General features: G+C 37.3%; 1 protein-coding gene across 1 annotated transcript in view; it reads right to left on the bottom strand.

Moving 5' to 3' along the window:
- Positions 1-17,032, bottom strand: part of SCAF8 (SR-related CTD associated factor 8) — a 121,188-nt gene that overhangs the window by 65,093 nt on the left and 39,063 nt on the right. Inside the window, 2 exon segments of the mRNA XM_007956198.2 lie at positions 11,507-11,551; positions 15,900-15,983. Coding sequence (XP_007954389.1) covers positions 11,507-11,551; positions 15,900-15,983 — 129 coding nt within the window.

Below are 17,032 nucleotides of genomic sequence, written 5' to 3'. Positions count from 1 at the left end.
AGCAGGAGGCAATTTTCTGGGAAGTTCGCTCTCAGGTGTGTGGAATTCTGGTGTTGTGACAGGTTGGTTATGCCACTCTGCCAGGCTTAAAGTGGTCCCTCCTAGAGGCAGACAGGAGGAATATCTCTCACTGCTGGCTGAAAGACCTGTTACTGAAAGAGAGATACCTGACTGAGAGATGGCAGCAGTGGAACCAAGAGGCATGAGACAGAGTGGCAGACTTTTCTGCCCCATAGAGGCAGAGGCCAGGCCAAAAGGCCAAGTGCCACAGAGAAGTGTCTAAGGGCAGGCAGAAGCAAGACCGTCCTGACTGAGGAACTGTATCCTGAGCGTGTTCCTGAATTGGAGCTGTAGCCTACTGCTTCCCTAACAAACCCCACAATCTGTGAATAGCGCCTGTGAGTTCTAAGTGGCCACTGCAACAAACTGTCGAGCCCAGCAGGGAGGTAGTGAGTGCCGAGGAAAGGATGGTTGGTGTCAGAGTTGGTGAAAGGGCTGGAGAAGGCAGCATGTCTGGCCTCCCAGGAATAAGCCTTGAGCTGCCGAAAGTGATTCTGTCCTCCTCTTGTGGGGTTAGAGGAGGTCAGAAGATGAGGCCTCCTTGTCCCTTTGGCACCATCTAAGGTCCAACTACTGGTCGCTCTACATCCAGACCAAAGAAGAAAATCAAAGACTCATGGAAACAATTAGTCCAAAGGACTAATGGACCATGAAAATCCCAGCCCCTAAAACCCTGAGACCAGAAGAACTAGATCATGCTGACCACTTTGAAAGGGACTACACTAGGAGGTCCTGAATAGAGAGGGAGAAAAATGTAGAACAAAACTCAAAATCATAAAAAAGACCAGGCTTCCTCATCTGACAGACTGGTGGAATCCCCACAACTGTAACCCTGAGACATTCTTCAAGTCAGGAACTAACTCACACCCATGGCTCAACTTTCAGACAAACAAGAGATAGGTCTGTAAGGTAAACCTTTCACCTTACCATACGTGAAAATTCAGTATCTTCAGCCAAAACAAGGCCAGGAGCTGATTGTGGAACAGACTATCATCTGCTCTTATGCATGTTCAAGGTGAAGTTGAAGACAATTAAAACTAATCCATGAAAGCCAAAATATCACATTGATGATATCCCTCCTGAATCTGGAGACCATCTAAAGAACAGATCTGATGCACTGAACACACCAATGACTGAAAACCAGAGGAACTGTGGGATGACATCAAGAATATCATTCATGAAGAAGGCAAGAGGTCATTAAAAAGACAAGAAAGGAAGAAAAAACCAAAACGGATGTCAGAAGAGATTCTGAAACTTGCCCTTGAGCGGAGAGTAGCTAAAGCAAATGGAAGAAATAACAAGATCAAAGAGCTGAACAGAAGATTTCAAAGAGCAGCTCAAGAAGACAAAGTCAATTACCATAATGAAATGTGCAAAGACCTCAAGTTAGAAAACCAAAAGGAAAGAATATGCTTGGCATTTCTCAAGCTGAAAGAACTGAGGAAAAAATTTAAGCCTCGAGTTGCAACACTGAAAGATTCTATGGGCAAAAATTTGAATGATGTAGGAAACATCAAAAGAAGATGGAAGGAATACACAGAGTCACTGTACCAAAAAGAATTGGTCAAGGTACATCCATATCAGGAGGTGGTATATGATCAAGAACCAACAGTACTGAAGGAAGAAGTCAAAGCTGCACTGAAGCAATTGACAAAGAACAAGGCTCCAGGAATTGACGGAATACCCATTGAGATGTTTCAACAAATGGATGCCCGCTGGAGGTACTCATTCAGCTATGCCAAGGGATTTGGAAGACAGCTACCTAGCCAACTGACTGGAAGAGATCCACATTTGTATGCATTCCAAAGACAGGTGATCCCACAGAATGTGGAAATTATTGAATTATTAAGGAAGGTTGGGCAATCCTACTTCCGTAGTGATACTGCCTCGGAAACCCAAGGAGGGGTCGCTGTGAGTCGGGTCCGACTCGACGGCACATAACAACAACAACAATATTAATTATTAATATCACATTTGAGTAAAATCTTAGTGAAGATAATTCAAAAAATGGTTGCAGCGGTGTTAACAGACAGCTTCCAGAAATGCAAGCTGGATTAAGAAGACAACATGAAACAAGGGATATCATAGTTGATGTCAGATGTATCTTAGCTGAAAGCAAAGAACACTAGAAAGATGTTTACTTACATTTTATTGACTATGCTAAAGTATTCAATTGTGTGGATCACAGCAAAGTATGGGTAACACTGAGAAGAATGGGAATTCCCAATCACTTGATTGTACTCATGAGGAACCTGTACATAAATCAGGAGGGTGCCATTCAAACAGAACAATGGGATACTGCATCGTTTAAAATCAAGAAGGGAGTACATCAGGGTTGTATCCTTTCACCATACTTAATTTGTATGCTGAGCAAATAATCTGAGAAGCTGGATTATATGAAGAACAACGTGGCATCAGGATTGAGGGAAGACTCATTAACAACCCATGATATGCAGACGACACAACTTTGCTTGCTGAAAGTGAGGATGATTTGAAGCACTTACTGATGAACATTAAAAAATACAGTGTATAGTATGGATTACACCTCAACATAAAGAAAACAAAAATCCTTACAACTCATCCAATAAACAGCTTCACAATAAATGGAGAAAAGATTGAAGCTGTCAAAGACTTCCTTTTACTTGGTTCTACAATCAACACCAATAGAAGCAGCAGTCAAGACATCAGACGGCATACTGCATTGGAAAAATCTGGTGCAAAAGATCTCTTTCAAATAATGAAGAGCAAAGATGTCTCCTTGAAGACTAAGCTATGCCTATCCTAAGCCATGGTATTTTCAATTGCCTCTTAAGCATGTGAGAGCTGGATAATGAATAAGGAAGACTGAAGAACATTCAATGCTTTTGAGTTGCGGTGTTAGAGGAGAATGCTAAGAGTACTGTGGACTACTAAAATGACTAACAAATCTGTCCTGGAAGAAGTGCAGCTAGAATGCTCCCTGAAAGCAAGAATGGCCAGACTTCATCTCACCTACTTTGGTCATGTTGTTCCAAACCAAAAGCCAAACTCACTGCTGTCAAGTTGGGTCTGACTCATAGTGACCCCTCCTTAGGTTTCTGAGGCAGTATCACTATGGAAGTAGATTGTCGAACCTTCCAAGGAATGGAGGATATCATGCTTGGTAAAGTGGAGGGTCAACGAGAAAGGGGAAGGCCTTCAACGAGATGGACTGACACAGTAGCTGTGACAATGAGCTCTGGTATAACAAGGATTGTGAGGCTGGCACAGGACTGGGCAGTATTCATTCTGCCATGCGCTGGATCACTAGGATTTGGAGATGACTGGATGACACCTAACAACAACAACAACAACAGGATGAACAATAATACCAGGAAGGTATGCATTCATTAGCACAATCAATCATGTAAGACCAAAAGGGTAGCACTTGCCCAGGGATAAAGCTCAGAAGATAGGAAGGGATAGGAAAGAAGGCCAAAAGGAAATGGTAAACTGGAAGGAAGTGGGAAAAGTGCTGTTACACTGTAAGGATTGCAATCAATGTCACAAAACATGTACGAATTACTGAATGCAAAAACAACTTGCCCTGTGAACTTTCATCTAAATCACAATACAAATATATAAATAAATGGAAGATAAGATATTTCATAGCAACAGGGAGGCAGTGGAAGGACATCCTTTGGCACTGCAACTGTAAGCCAAAGAACTCCTGGAGCTTCCAGAAACTGGGAGAGAGGCATGGAATGTATTCTCCCTCAAAGCTTCAGAAGAAATCAATGTCACTAACATTCTGATCTCAGACTCCCAGCCTCCAGAACTATGAGATAATACATCTCTGTTTTTATAAATGTTAAAAAAAATTTAAGAAATAGGAAGAAGTACCTGCGTAAGATTTCCAGGAGGTTTACCATCCCCTGTGAAGGCTGTCCATGAACCTATCTAGGTAGGTGTCAGTAACATTACATTAACTACTCTAACAATCGACCCCTGCAGAATGACACATAAAAACCAATGATTTGTACGGTATCCCACAAATTCTTAGGTTCAAGTTATTATGCCACAGCCTGTGTGGAAGAATGTTGCAAGAATCAAACAGATTCACTTCTGTATTTAAAGTAAGACCATTTAAGGAAACAATCACGTTTATCAGTTTACCCAATATCTAGAACTAGATTCTAAATTCCATTACGTCCTACCCTACATGGAGTAATGTTATATGATACGAAACAATTCACTGCAGAGTTTAAGAATATCATCTAGGACATAATTCAATATGTTTTCTAATGTCCTCCACTAGACTATAATTGTCACACAGCAGAGGGGCAATGTATTCTGAGCTTCCCCCAAGTGAATTATGTAAATAATAAACCAGTATTAGTTGATAATATAATGTTGACCAGTCTAGATTTTTTTTTGTTAAAATTCAGTTGAAAATCCTGCCAATTAAGAAAATTGTGGGACGCCTTATATACTTTCATTAACAACCTCACAAAATGTTTCCTAAGATTTTGTTTCCTCTATGTAACATAACTTATACCTCTTATTTAAAAATTCATACTATAGTACAAAATGATGGGAGAAGGGAGATTACCTTAGTAAAAGTTCCTTCTCAAGACAACAGCCTCAAGAAAGAAGGCAAACTTCCCCCCACTCCTAATAAAACAAAGCTGAACAAATACCACTTTAATATACAAATTAGTAAAATAGATGAGGCTTAGCCTGATGGGGTAACACTGAATATGAAGAACAGTGGTCATTCACAAAGCAACTCAGCATTTTTTCGATTGTGTACCAGGATGTATTTTCCTCTTTGATTTGGAAATTCATTTTATGATGAGTATTTAAGAGTCAAAAAACCATACACAAGTTTTAAAGCTGGTTGTAATCTACCTCCCTGAAAGTGATTTACTAACATCTTTTTAAAATAAAAACTTTTAAAGCTCACTGTATTAGAAAAATTTAAGTCTAACATACCAAGTTCAGCAAAGAGGGAGAGCATCAAAAACTCTCACATTTCTAGTGGGAATGTAAGACCATCAAATTATGAAACAAATTTGATATTATCTAGCCAAGCTGAAGAAATATATGGGCTTGAGAGCTCTGGTAGTGTAGTGCCTAAGATATCAGACTGCTAACCAGAAGGCTAGTGGTTCAAACCCACCAGCCACTCCTCGGGAGGAAGACTGGGTAATGTACTTCCATAGAGGTACCACCTCAGAAACCCAAGGAGGGGTCACTATGAGTGAAACAAATTTGATATTATCTAGCCAAGCTGAAGAAATATATGTGCATCAGTTCCACATATACATGACAGAAACGTGACCTAAACTATGAGTATTCTTCATAACTGTAAAAATAGATTAAATATACATTCATACTCCACTATCAACAATGGAAGGGATAAGCTGTAGTTTATTCACAAAATGGGAGTATATACAGAAATGAAAATGAACAAATACTGCTACACGTAAGAGATGAATCCTAAACATACAATCTTAAGTAAAAGAACTATATGCAAAGAATGCATATAATTCTATTTACATAAAATTAAAAAAAGCAGGTAAAAGTACTTTAAAGATGCATACTTATAATTGTTGTTGTTGTTATATGCCATAGAGTTGGATCCAACTCATAGTGACCCCTCCTTGGGTTGCCGAGGCAGTATCATCACTACCGAAGTAGATTGCTCAACCTTCCTTCCAAGGAGTGGCTGGTGGGTTTGAACCGCCAGCCTTTTGGTTAGCAGTCAAGTTGCCTTAGGCACTATGCTACCAGAGCTCCCGCATAATTATAAAGTAGAACTATTAATGCCAAGTAAAGATCTGACTAACATAAAAGTCAGACTATGGTTACTTGGGACAATAATGTGCAGGGTGTCATCTGGGAGTGGAACCTGGAGCTTCAGTCACAATTCTTCTTGAAATACGTGGTTGTTGTACAGGTCTTCCCTTTAGAGTATTAATTAAGCTGAACATTATGGTTTCTGTATGTTTCTGTACACGTGTATGTATTTCACAACAAAAAGAAACGTTTATACAAATTTCTTCTTAAGAAGCCACAACAGGCAAAAGGCAAATTTAAGATGTGTGGAAACAAAGAATTGATCTAAACTAGCCCAGGCGAAAAATAAACAAAGTAGCCCAGGCAGAGAAATTTCAGTGAAAAGGACATATGGTAAATGTGAATGCAGAAATATATTATTTATAACTGTGCCCAAGTGGGCTTTACAAAATCTTGAAATACCCCAATATAATGGCTATGGGTACTTGTGATAAAAGTCTACTGTTACACATACTGCAACATATCTGAAAGTACTTGTGTGTGAGCATGCACACAGCCAAGCCTCTTTCAGTAGAGATTCCACCCTTCCTCTGGGAAAGTTATCAGAACCATCTGGAAAAGGTCAGAAGCTTCAATGTTCAACCTTAAAGAGGAGGATGATCATCTGTTTTGGCTTCATTAAGAAATATATACCCACTATAAAATATCAAAGACCTACACTGTGCATAAAACTACAGACCCAGTTTCTGGAAAACCAGAAGCTTTCATCCTGAACAATAACGCAGTTTTCACATACTATGTACTGGGTAAATGAGTGTTACCTGAAACTGATAAGCCACGTTATTTCCTTTCTCTGATATACTAATGCAGTAAGAAATTTCAAGAAGGTAATTACAGCCAAAAGCTCTAACTTAATGCAGTAGAGATCATCTACAGATCATTATCAGAGCCTCAAAAGACAGAATTTTTTGCCGACCTCATGGTATCTAAGAGTAACCCCAGTGCCATACACCATACAATGTATTTGACTAAAATAGCACATCCAGATTGCACCACAATAAATGGTAATAATCCTTTTCTGGTTCTACTGAACATGTGTTTCTGCAGTACTCAACAGGAAAGGTAAAAGATTTCATACAAACTAAAGAAGCTGACTGAACTCCACATTATTTTCAGAACGGAGCAGAAGGCTACCAGGTAACAGCAAGCAGGGTTAACAATGGGTGGTACAAAGTTCAGCCAATCACGAGTCTCTGATTCTCACCTTTCTGATTAAGGATGCTGTATTAAGTTAGTTGTTTATAATTCAAATATTGAGAGTGTGAGGCAGACCTGACTCTGATGAAAGTTCTAAAATTTGATTATTACAAAACGTCCCAGTATGTTTGCATCTTTGACTTTTGCCTTTGTCTCATACAGGTTAAACACAAACAGCACAATTTACCTGTGACAAAACTGATTAGGACAACAAATGCCAGAATATTCTTTCCAACAGCTTTTGGGGCCCACAGGAAATCATCATTGCTATTAATTCACCTTCGCATTTATCACCATCATTCAGTGCTATCTATGAATCTTTCATGGGTAAAACATGACATCACAGTTAACACAATATCATGTAAAAGCCATACTTCTCTTCACTTGCATTATTTCCTTATGGTGTGTGAAGAAACGTAAGGAGGTGAGGAAGTTCTACTAATCTAGAGGCAGATAATACCAAAAATTAAAAGTTTAATACCATTAAATAACACTTCAAATGATTCTTAGATTTCATTTGATAACAGAATTCCAAGTATGAGTGCGCTATTAAAATTGACACATGTAATGCATGAGATTGAAAATCTGTATGCAATAAATCTGCAAAAGATGGAACTGCTGTAAGGTAGAAACCTGTCAGAGAAGGAAAATACAAATATTTTCCACTAAAATGAGTGACAGAAAGCGGAAAGTGTGCACTCTGACAAGAGCAAAAACTTCCAAGGCTCAGGAAAACAAGGCAGTTCCGCTGAGTTCCAGTTCTCACAGGTTTCACTGTAATACACGTGAGGAATGAAATCTCTCATAAATGTGTTTACTATTTCTTACTATAAACAAAACTCTAATCCAGGAGTTTTAGAGACTGGGTTTCTCTGAGACTAGAAATAGCTGAAGGCCGTGGAGCAGAAAACAGGTGGAGCAGAGCTACAGGTTCCCTACCATGACAAGCACTCTACTTTTACTTTCACACTTTTATCTGTTCATCCCATATTAAAGTTGTGAAAGAATGGGAAGGAAAAAATGAAAAGTTTCTACCAGTGTCACAAAAATACACTCAAACCTCACCAAATAAAAAATCTTTCTTCTGCAAAAAACATTGTATGGTGAAAATGAAAAGATAAGCTACAGACTGGGGGAAAAAATATTAGCAAAACACTGACCAAACAAAAGACTTTTATCTAGATACAGGGAGGAAATGCAAATTAAACCAACAATGAGCTATCATTACACACCTATCACTATGGCAAAAATAAAGAATAGTGGTAACACCAAATGGTGACAAGGATTCAGAGAAATGGTTCACTCATACACTGCTGGTACAAATGTACAATGGGACTGCTATTCTGGAAAGGAGCTCTAGTGATGTAGCGCCTAAGGCATTTGACTGCTAATCAGAAGGCTGGAGGTTCAAACCCACCACCCACTCCTCAGAAGGAAGACTGGGCAATCTACTTCCATAGTGATACCACCTCAGAAACCCAAGGAGGGGTTGCTATGAGTCGGATCCAACTCAACAGCAGTAGTTTGGTTTTGGTTTATTCTGGAAAATAATTCAGTAGTTTCTTATGAAACAAAGGAGCTCTGGTGGTGCAATGGTTAAAGCATTTAGCTACTAACCAAAAGGTTCCGACCCACCAGCCATTCCACAGGAGAATGATGAGGAAGTTGCTTCCATAAATATTTACAACCTTGGAAACCCTATGGGACAGTTCTACTCTATCCTACAGTGTTGTACTGAGTTGGAATCAACTGAATGGCAGTGGATTTTCTATAAAAAACATGTACTTACCAGGCAGCAACCCAGCAATTGCACTGCTGGGCATTTGTCCCACAGAAATGAAAACTTATGTTCACACAAAAACCTGTACATGGCTGTTCCTAGCAGATTTATTCATAATGGTAAAAAACTGGGTTGAGTATAGCTATATAAAAGGGTAACACAAGACATCCTTATGGGGATGGAACTCTTCTGTATCCTGAAGTATGGTTGTGGTTATACCAATGTGTACCTGTGATAAAATTACACAGAACTAAATACACACAAAAAAGTGACTGATGTAAAACCTATGAAATTTGAGTAAAGTTGGGGGAATCTAGGGGATGAGTAGATAGGCTCTCTCTATATTATCCAATCTATCATTACAGGTTCAACTACATGTGAATCTACAGATAAAGTTTATTATAGAAAAGTTAATTAAAAATATACAGATATGTACAACTTAAGCATTACACTTATCAACTGCCAAACCTCTAATTTAAAGAGAGTTCCACAGGAGAAAGACATGGTGATCTGCTTCTACGAAGATTACAGCCTAGAAAAAGCTATGAGGTAGTTCTACTGTGACATGGGGTCAAATGAGTCAAAAATGGATTGATAGCATCCAACAGTGAGAGGCACAGTATTTCAATTTTTGCCCAGAAACTGACTTGCTACTTCAGACTGGTGTTACAATTACCTCTCAATGAAACCTTGCTCATCCCAGGTCTTCCTCTACTTTCTAGTATCTAACTGAAAACACTCCTGCCCAAAATCAAATCAGAAAGGGGGGGGGGGGGCAACGACTCCATTTTTATCCATAAATTCATATTTATTCTTTAGACACCTACTACTCAAAGCTGTGTTCTCTTGGCTAAAAGCAAAGGAATCATCTGGAATTGCTAAAAATGCAGCAATCTGCCCCTTCCCCAGATTTCACTAAAATCGACTTGCCATCAAGTGGATTCCAACTGGCAGCAATCCTGTAGGACAGAGTTTCTAAAGCTGTAAATCTTTATGGGAGCAGACTATCCCATCTTTCTTCCACAGAGTAGCTGGAGGCTTTGAATCTCTGACCTTTTAATCACTGCACCACCAGAACTCCTTGAAATCTAAATCAGAATCTGTATTTTAATATGATCTCTAGGTAATTCCTATGCACAAAGAAGTTTATGAAGCACTGCTTTAGACGTGATTGTTGCTGTGTGCCATGTCAATTCCAACTCAAGCTACCCTATAGGACAGAGAGAAACTGGCCCATAGGGTTTCCAAGGTGATAATCTTTATGGGAGCAGAATGCCAGGACTTTTCTCCCTTGGAGCAGTGGATCTGCACTACCAGCTTTTCAGTTAGGAGTCAAACACTTAACTGTTCTGCCACCAACGCTCCTTTGCTTTAGACATTATAACCTTTAAAAATGACATTCAAATGCTTTAGAACAATGAAATTTTCTAACCACCACCCTTTTCATTTCACAGACCGATTTATCTAAAAGCTAGCGTACTTATTATTTTACTCCTGTGTCTTACCCTCAAATCACCTAAACTAGTTAACTCTAAAATGGTTTAACAGAACTTTAAGTACTGAGAAAACAAGACTTTAAGAAATAAAGAAAGAAAAAAAGGTTGAGGCACACAAGTTAGCTGACTTACGCAAGATTACCTAGCTAGTTAAGTGACACACAGTCTTACTCTGACTTTTATATTCTTTTCCCCTCAACTATAATTATTCAAAGATAATGCAACATTGTTGAATTATTAATGCCACATACCTGTAATTCACAAAATGGCTATGATTACATCTAGGCACATGGACAGAACACAAAACCTAAAGTAATTACAGTAAAAGAAGATAAGTAGTATGTATTCCTGCAAAAAAGTGGCACTAGTAGGGTTCTGATCACAAAGATGATGATAAAGAATTATAGTCTAGCCACCTTGAATCTGGTTTACACATAGCATTAAGAAATGTACACAGAACAGTTATTTTCAACTTCATCTCCATTTCACCTGGAAAATGGAACTGATAGTCTATATAATAAGATATAGAGATGGATAATATAATGATCAGACAAAAAGAAATGGCTTATAGGCAATATTGTAACCACACCTCACTTAATAGGAGAGGCGCTATCTAGGCATACTGCTTGAAATAGCAAGTTAAAATTTCATTAATATCTATAAGCAATGACTTTATAATTTCATTATAAAGTCAAAATCAATGCCACTATTTTTATCAAAAGACAAGATGCTCATTATGACAATACAAATTTAGGAAAAAAAGTATCTACTACAAAGTCACCATTTTCACAATTTTTCATAAAGCATTTTCATTGTATTTCTCAACTAGAAAGTAACTAGCATAGTGGCTAAGGCACTTGACTGCTAACCAGAAGGCAGGCGGTTCAAACCCACCAGCCACTCCTCGGAAGGAAGGTTGGGCAATCCTACTTCCGTAGCGATACTGCCTCGGAAACCCAAGGAGGGGTCGCTATGAGTCGGGGTCGACTCGACGGCAAACAACAACAACAGAAAGTAACTAGAAGCACTTTTTAATAAATGGTGTATAAAATAATTTACATTCAAGTATTTGATTTAAACGAGAAAAAAAGCATAAGGCATTCATTTGTAATTTTAATACATTTAGCATATTTATGAAAAATTATATACTTACTTTCTGAATGAATTTTTCAACACTCTGTACCACATGTTTATAGAACTATAAAGGAAAAAAAATGAAGTATTAAATTAAAATCTGTCCAGTTAAGATTAGAATTTTCCTCCTAACTATATGCTTTAAGACAGCTTTGTGAGTGTGTCAGAACAATAAAGTGTAATCAAGAAATCTGAGACACTCATCCTCATAAGTAACTAGCTGTGATATCTGATTGGTAAAAGGATGCTCTGATGTTGTTACATGGTCACTATGTCCAAACTTTATTACCTTAACACAGATACAAAAGTCTACTGAAGTCTTTATGAAAGCATCATGTGACAAATAATTGTGTTGACAGCACACTAAAGGTGGTAAGCTCACTGACCAAGATGAGTATTCTTACTTTCATGGGAGGAAAAGCACAGATGTTCATATATCAGCTAATGAAGGATAGTAATAGAAAAATTAAACAGCACTAATTAATATATGCAAGAGAGTTGTCAATTTCATTTATCTCCCCTGCTTCTGGAACAATGCTGCAGGCCATGTTACATATAATATGATATATACAATCTTATTATACAAGATAGATCAGCAGAATGAAGTAAACACATGGATAAAAAAAATCACCAATGGCCTACTATGCAGAATAACTGTTCTGTTATTTCAGCCTATGTCACTGAATGAGAAAACAAGGAAGATTTAATTTTTGTAAAACCTAACACTATGAACTCTAGTAGCATAGTGCCTAAGGCACTTGACTGCTCACCAGAAGGCTGGCGGTTCAAACCCACCAGGCACTCCTCGGAAGGAAAGTTGGGCAATCCTACTTCTGTAGTGATACTGCCTCGGAAACACAAGGAGGGGTCGCTATGAGTCGGGGCCAACTCGACAGCAAACAACAACAACAATGAACAAAATGGAAATTATGTATTTGACAAAAACATCTAGAATCTGTGCTTAATAAATATGAATACTTCAAAGGCAACAAGTTAATTACCATATTTCTATATTAAAAACTAAGTCGAATGATGCTTTATTTATTCTCTTAATCTCATGAATATGCTTAAGAATGATTCCCTTAGGTTGAAAAGACACAAGAGCATTCAACTGAACTGCAGCATGAAACCCAACATTCACGAAATCAAAAATAAGAAAAATCTCATTACTCCTATTTTACCCTATCAAAATCTACCACAAGCTGGCTTTTGGTGAAATTTTACTTTGTAATACAATAATGGTTTACTCAACAGTTTAAGTCACTTGTGTAAGAAAGTCAAAACTACTTAAAGTCAAAACACCTCAACAATTACAATCAATACAAAAAATATTAATTACACAAAGAATGATATATTAAGTAATAAACTCTTCTCAGAAACAGTACCAGTGTCTTTCTTCTAGTTCCTGTTTATAATTCAGAGTAATATTGCTTTCTGAACTTGAATACAAAGTCTACTAATTCATGTAAGTCTTCTTCCACAGTAGGTGGAAGATTCCATGAGATTGTGCTAACAGAGCGCAATGTTAAAAAACACCCATTAGAATAATCATTTCTCAAAACTTGATAAAAAATCACTAACTTATCTTAATATGAAACAGTTATCATTTAAATCTGATTTAAAAGGCAGTTAAAATTTCAGTTCATGTATGTACTAAGTGTACTTTAAAATAATACAGTACTGCAAAACAATTGCTCTAAACATTTTTTTTTAATAACTGATATTTTTTAAAAAACAGCTGGATGATATGACAATTAACTGTAATGTGTGATCTTTGACAAGGTCCTAAAAAACCAGGGACAGCTATTAAGTCAATACTAAGACAACTGGTGAAATACAGACAGAAACTATGTATTAGCTAACAGTATTATATCAAAGTGAAAATTCTTACATATGATCATTATACTGTAATTAAGAAAATGTCTTCATTCTCAGGAAATTTGAACCTAAGTATTTCAAATATTTAGGGATTAAGTGCTATCGTGAATGCAGTGTACAACTCTCAAATGATTCTAGCAAATAAGGAAAGGTTATGTGTTTGTGTGTGTATGTAGAAATAAAAACAAACGTGGCAAAATGTTAACCGGTGAAGAGAAGAATACGTGGCGCTGAATTTTCTTGCAACTTCTCTACAGGTGTGAAATTTTTTCAATATAAAAAATGTAATTAAAAACAGTAACAATAAAACAAAATCCTACCATAAAACCAAACCAAACCCATTCCCATCAACTCAACTCCAACTCACAGTGACCATACAGGACAGAGCAGAACTGATCATATGGCAATAATCAATCATTAAAGAATTCAGATTCTTGATTTAAAAGAATCTTGGGTTCAAATTCTAACCCTATTTACTCCATTGTAAATTACTTAACCTCACCTAGACCCTTCCACATCTGAAAAATGGAAATGTTAGCACCTACAAAGGGATGATTCCCTGGAGAAGGATATCATCCTTGGTGAAGGGGAGGGTCAGCAAAACAGGGGAAGATCCTCAAGGAAATGAACTGACACACTGACTGCAACAATGGGCTCTCAAGTATAGTAAGGATTGTGGGGTTGGTGCACGACCAGGCAGTGTCTGGTTCTGTTGCACACAGGGTTACTATGAGTCAGAGCTGACTCGATGGTACCTACCACCACCACACCACCTCTTGGAATCTTAAGTAAAAAAGTCTTTCGTTCAACAACAAAGTTAGGTAAAATGCAGGGATTAGTCATTTTCACCAAAAAAAAAAAAAAAGTAACAACATGTTTGCACATGCTCAAGATCACGATCACAAAAACCACACCATAATGTGGAATAGTATAGACTGACTGATGAAGATAAGAGACTGAACTTCCTATATACTGGACCTATCACATACCCTGAAAAACACTTCTCTGAAAAATTCTCTGGCTCAAATGTGCTTATTTGTAACTGTCTTTATTGTTTCATTTTCTGCATATAATCACAGGGATTAGTCTTAATGCTTGAAGACTGTCTACAAGTCTGAAAACGAAGTCTCATCCATTTGAACATTGCAAAAACAACTAATCACCTGAAATTTTCTCCTACTAGATTCCCAATAAACAGGAAATTTGTTTAATATATAATGTTATTCAAAGACTATTATTTAAATAACTGCTGCCTCTGGTTATGAATGATGTTCTAGTTCAGAATAGGAAAACCTATCACCAAATATCCATAGGTTAATAGCTACTTCATTAGAAAGAAGCGCTCATTCATTCTCAATTTTAACAGCTGTATTAGAGTAGGGATTCCTAGCTCTGAGGACAACTCTTCTTGAGGAGGTATCTATTACTGAGTTTCAAAGGGTTCTATAAGCCAAAAAATGTTAAGCAAAATTTGGGGCTTATGTGTATTTATCTAGAGAAAAAGTACCCATGAGTCAACATAAGTTCAAAACTTCTGTATCAGAGCACTAGCTTCATGTCTGTGTCCCCTCCCCACAGTTTAAATGTCCTATAAATAATGAGGCTCAATTAATTTATATACTGACCCATTTTCAAATCTATAATAGAATCAGTAAGAAAAAAATCAGTACATTAATATCTATTCAGAAAAGTTTTATCAACTTGTATTTTAAGATTTCGCTAAGTGACAAAAAAGAGATAAAAACATTAACCATGATAGAAATTGTCATGGATGGAATTATATCCCCTCGAAATAATAGAGCCATGGTTCTCAGTGGTTTGGCAGTTATGTAATGATGCAATCTGGCAGCTATGTAATGATATAATCATTCTCCATGATGTGATCAGCCAATCAGTTACAAAGGGATTAGGGTGGGATGCTACATCCTTACCTAGGTCACTCCTCTGTAAGGAGAGTTTCCCTGGGGTGTGGCTTGCATCACCTTTTATCTTACGAGAGATAAAAGGAAAAAGAAGTGACCAGAAAAAGAAGGAAATGACTACCACCAAGGAAAAAGAGCCAGGAGCAGTGACCCCCCTCTGGGCTCAGGGTCCCCAAGGGGTGGCTAGACACACAAATGTTGCAAGGAGACACGGATCATCCCCACAGATGATAGCTTCCTCCTATAGCTGGCACCCTAAATTTGGACTTCTAGCATCCTAAACTGTGAGAGAATAAATATCTATTTGTTAAAGTCATCCACTTGTGGTATTTCCATTATAGTAGCACTATACAACTAAGACATAAACATAACCAAAATTTTACCATCTAAGAAAGGTAAGGAAAATGACTGCTTCAAAGGTTTTGGAAAATTTATTAAAATGAATCCCATCACTAGAGGTTGGAGTGCTTGCAGGTGATAGTTTTTTTTGTTGTTTCCAAATTAACATATATTAACTTTGTAAAAAGAGACTATATAATCCATAAAAATCATCCCCTCTACAAAATATTACATAGTATTTCTGAAAACACAGAATTAAAATCTCCTACTCACCTTAATAGCTTTGATGGCTGCCTTAGTAATCTGGGTCATTTTTGCCTTAGAAATGGGTGGTTTGTAGTCATTCAGGGAATACAACTGATGAAAAAGAACAAATTTTAAATAAATCAAAACAAATTCCCAGGAATTATACAAAATTACCAAACATTTCCACTTTTATATTCTCCATGAAATAAAAGTGGTTCTTCTAAAAATCAAGGTCATATAGTTCGCAATCAGATATATGCAAATCAAAACCACAATGAAATACCACTTAACATTTACTAATATGGTTATAACCAAAAAGACAGATAACAAGGGTTAGCAAGGATGCAGAGGAACTGGAATCTTCATATGTCATTAGTGGGGCTGCTTTAGCAATTCTCCAAATAGTTAAACACAGAGTTCCATAAAAACAAAACTCACTGCCACTGGGTCATTTCTGACTCACAGTGACCCCTCCTTGGGTTTACGAGGCGGTATCTCCACAGAAATAGATTGCCCAGTCTTCCTTCTGAGGAGTGACTGGTGGGTTTGAACCACCAACCTTCTGGTTAGCAGTCAAGTGCCTTAGGCACTATGCTACCAGAGCTCCTGAGTTACCATATGACCTAGCTAGAATTGCTAGCTCCTAGGTACAAGTCCAAAAGAACTAAAACTTATGGACATAAAAATTTGTCCACAAATATTCACTGCAGCATTATGCATAAAAGCTAAAAAGAGGAAGCAACCCAAATGCCCATCAAAAGATGATCAAACTTCCATCAATATGTAATTTGATAAACAATGTGCTACCCATTCAATGAAATTGAGAACCTAGTAATTACTGATATATGCCACAACATGTACACTGAAAACATGACCCTAAGTGAAAGAAGATTGGAAAAAAACAAAAAAAATCCACAGATTATATGACTACATAAATGTCCCAGAAAGCCACATTTATACATTTATTGGTAGGTATTTAAGGCTAAGGGAGCTGAGGAAAATGGAGGGTAATTGCTATTAGTACAGTACTTCTTTTTTGGATGATGAAAATATTCTAACATTGATTGTGGTGTTGATTGTACATATTAAAATCCACTGAAATGTATACTTTATAAACTGGTTAATTGTATGATACTTGAATTGAATCTCAATAGAACAGT

Source organism: Orycteropus afer, unplaced genomic scaffold (assembly GCF_000298275.1).
Source record: "Orycteropus afer afer isolate SDZICR_OR568_19922 unplaced genomic scaffold, OryAfe1.0 scaffold00581, whole genome shotgun sequence".
Lineage (NCBI taxonomy): Eukaryota > Metazoa > Chordata > Mammalia > Tubulidentata > Orycteropodidae > Orycteropus > Orycteropus afer.
The sequence above is the reverse complement of the archived record's forward strand: the minus strand, read 5'-3'. Positions and strand labels throughout refer to the sequence as shown.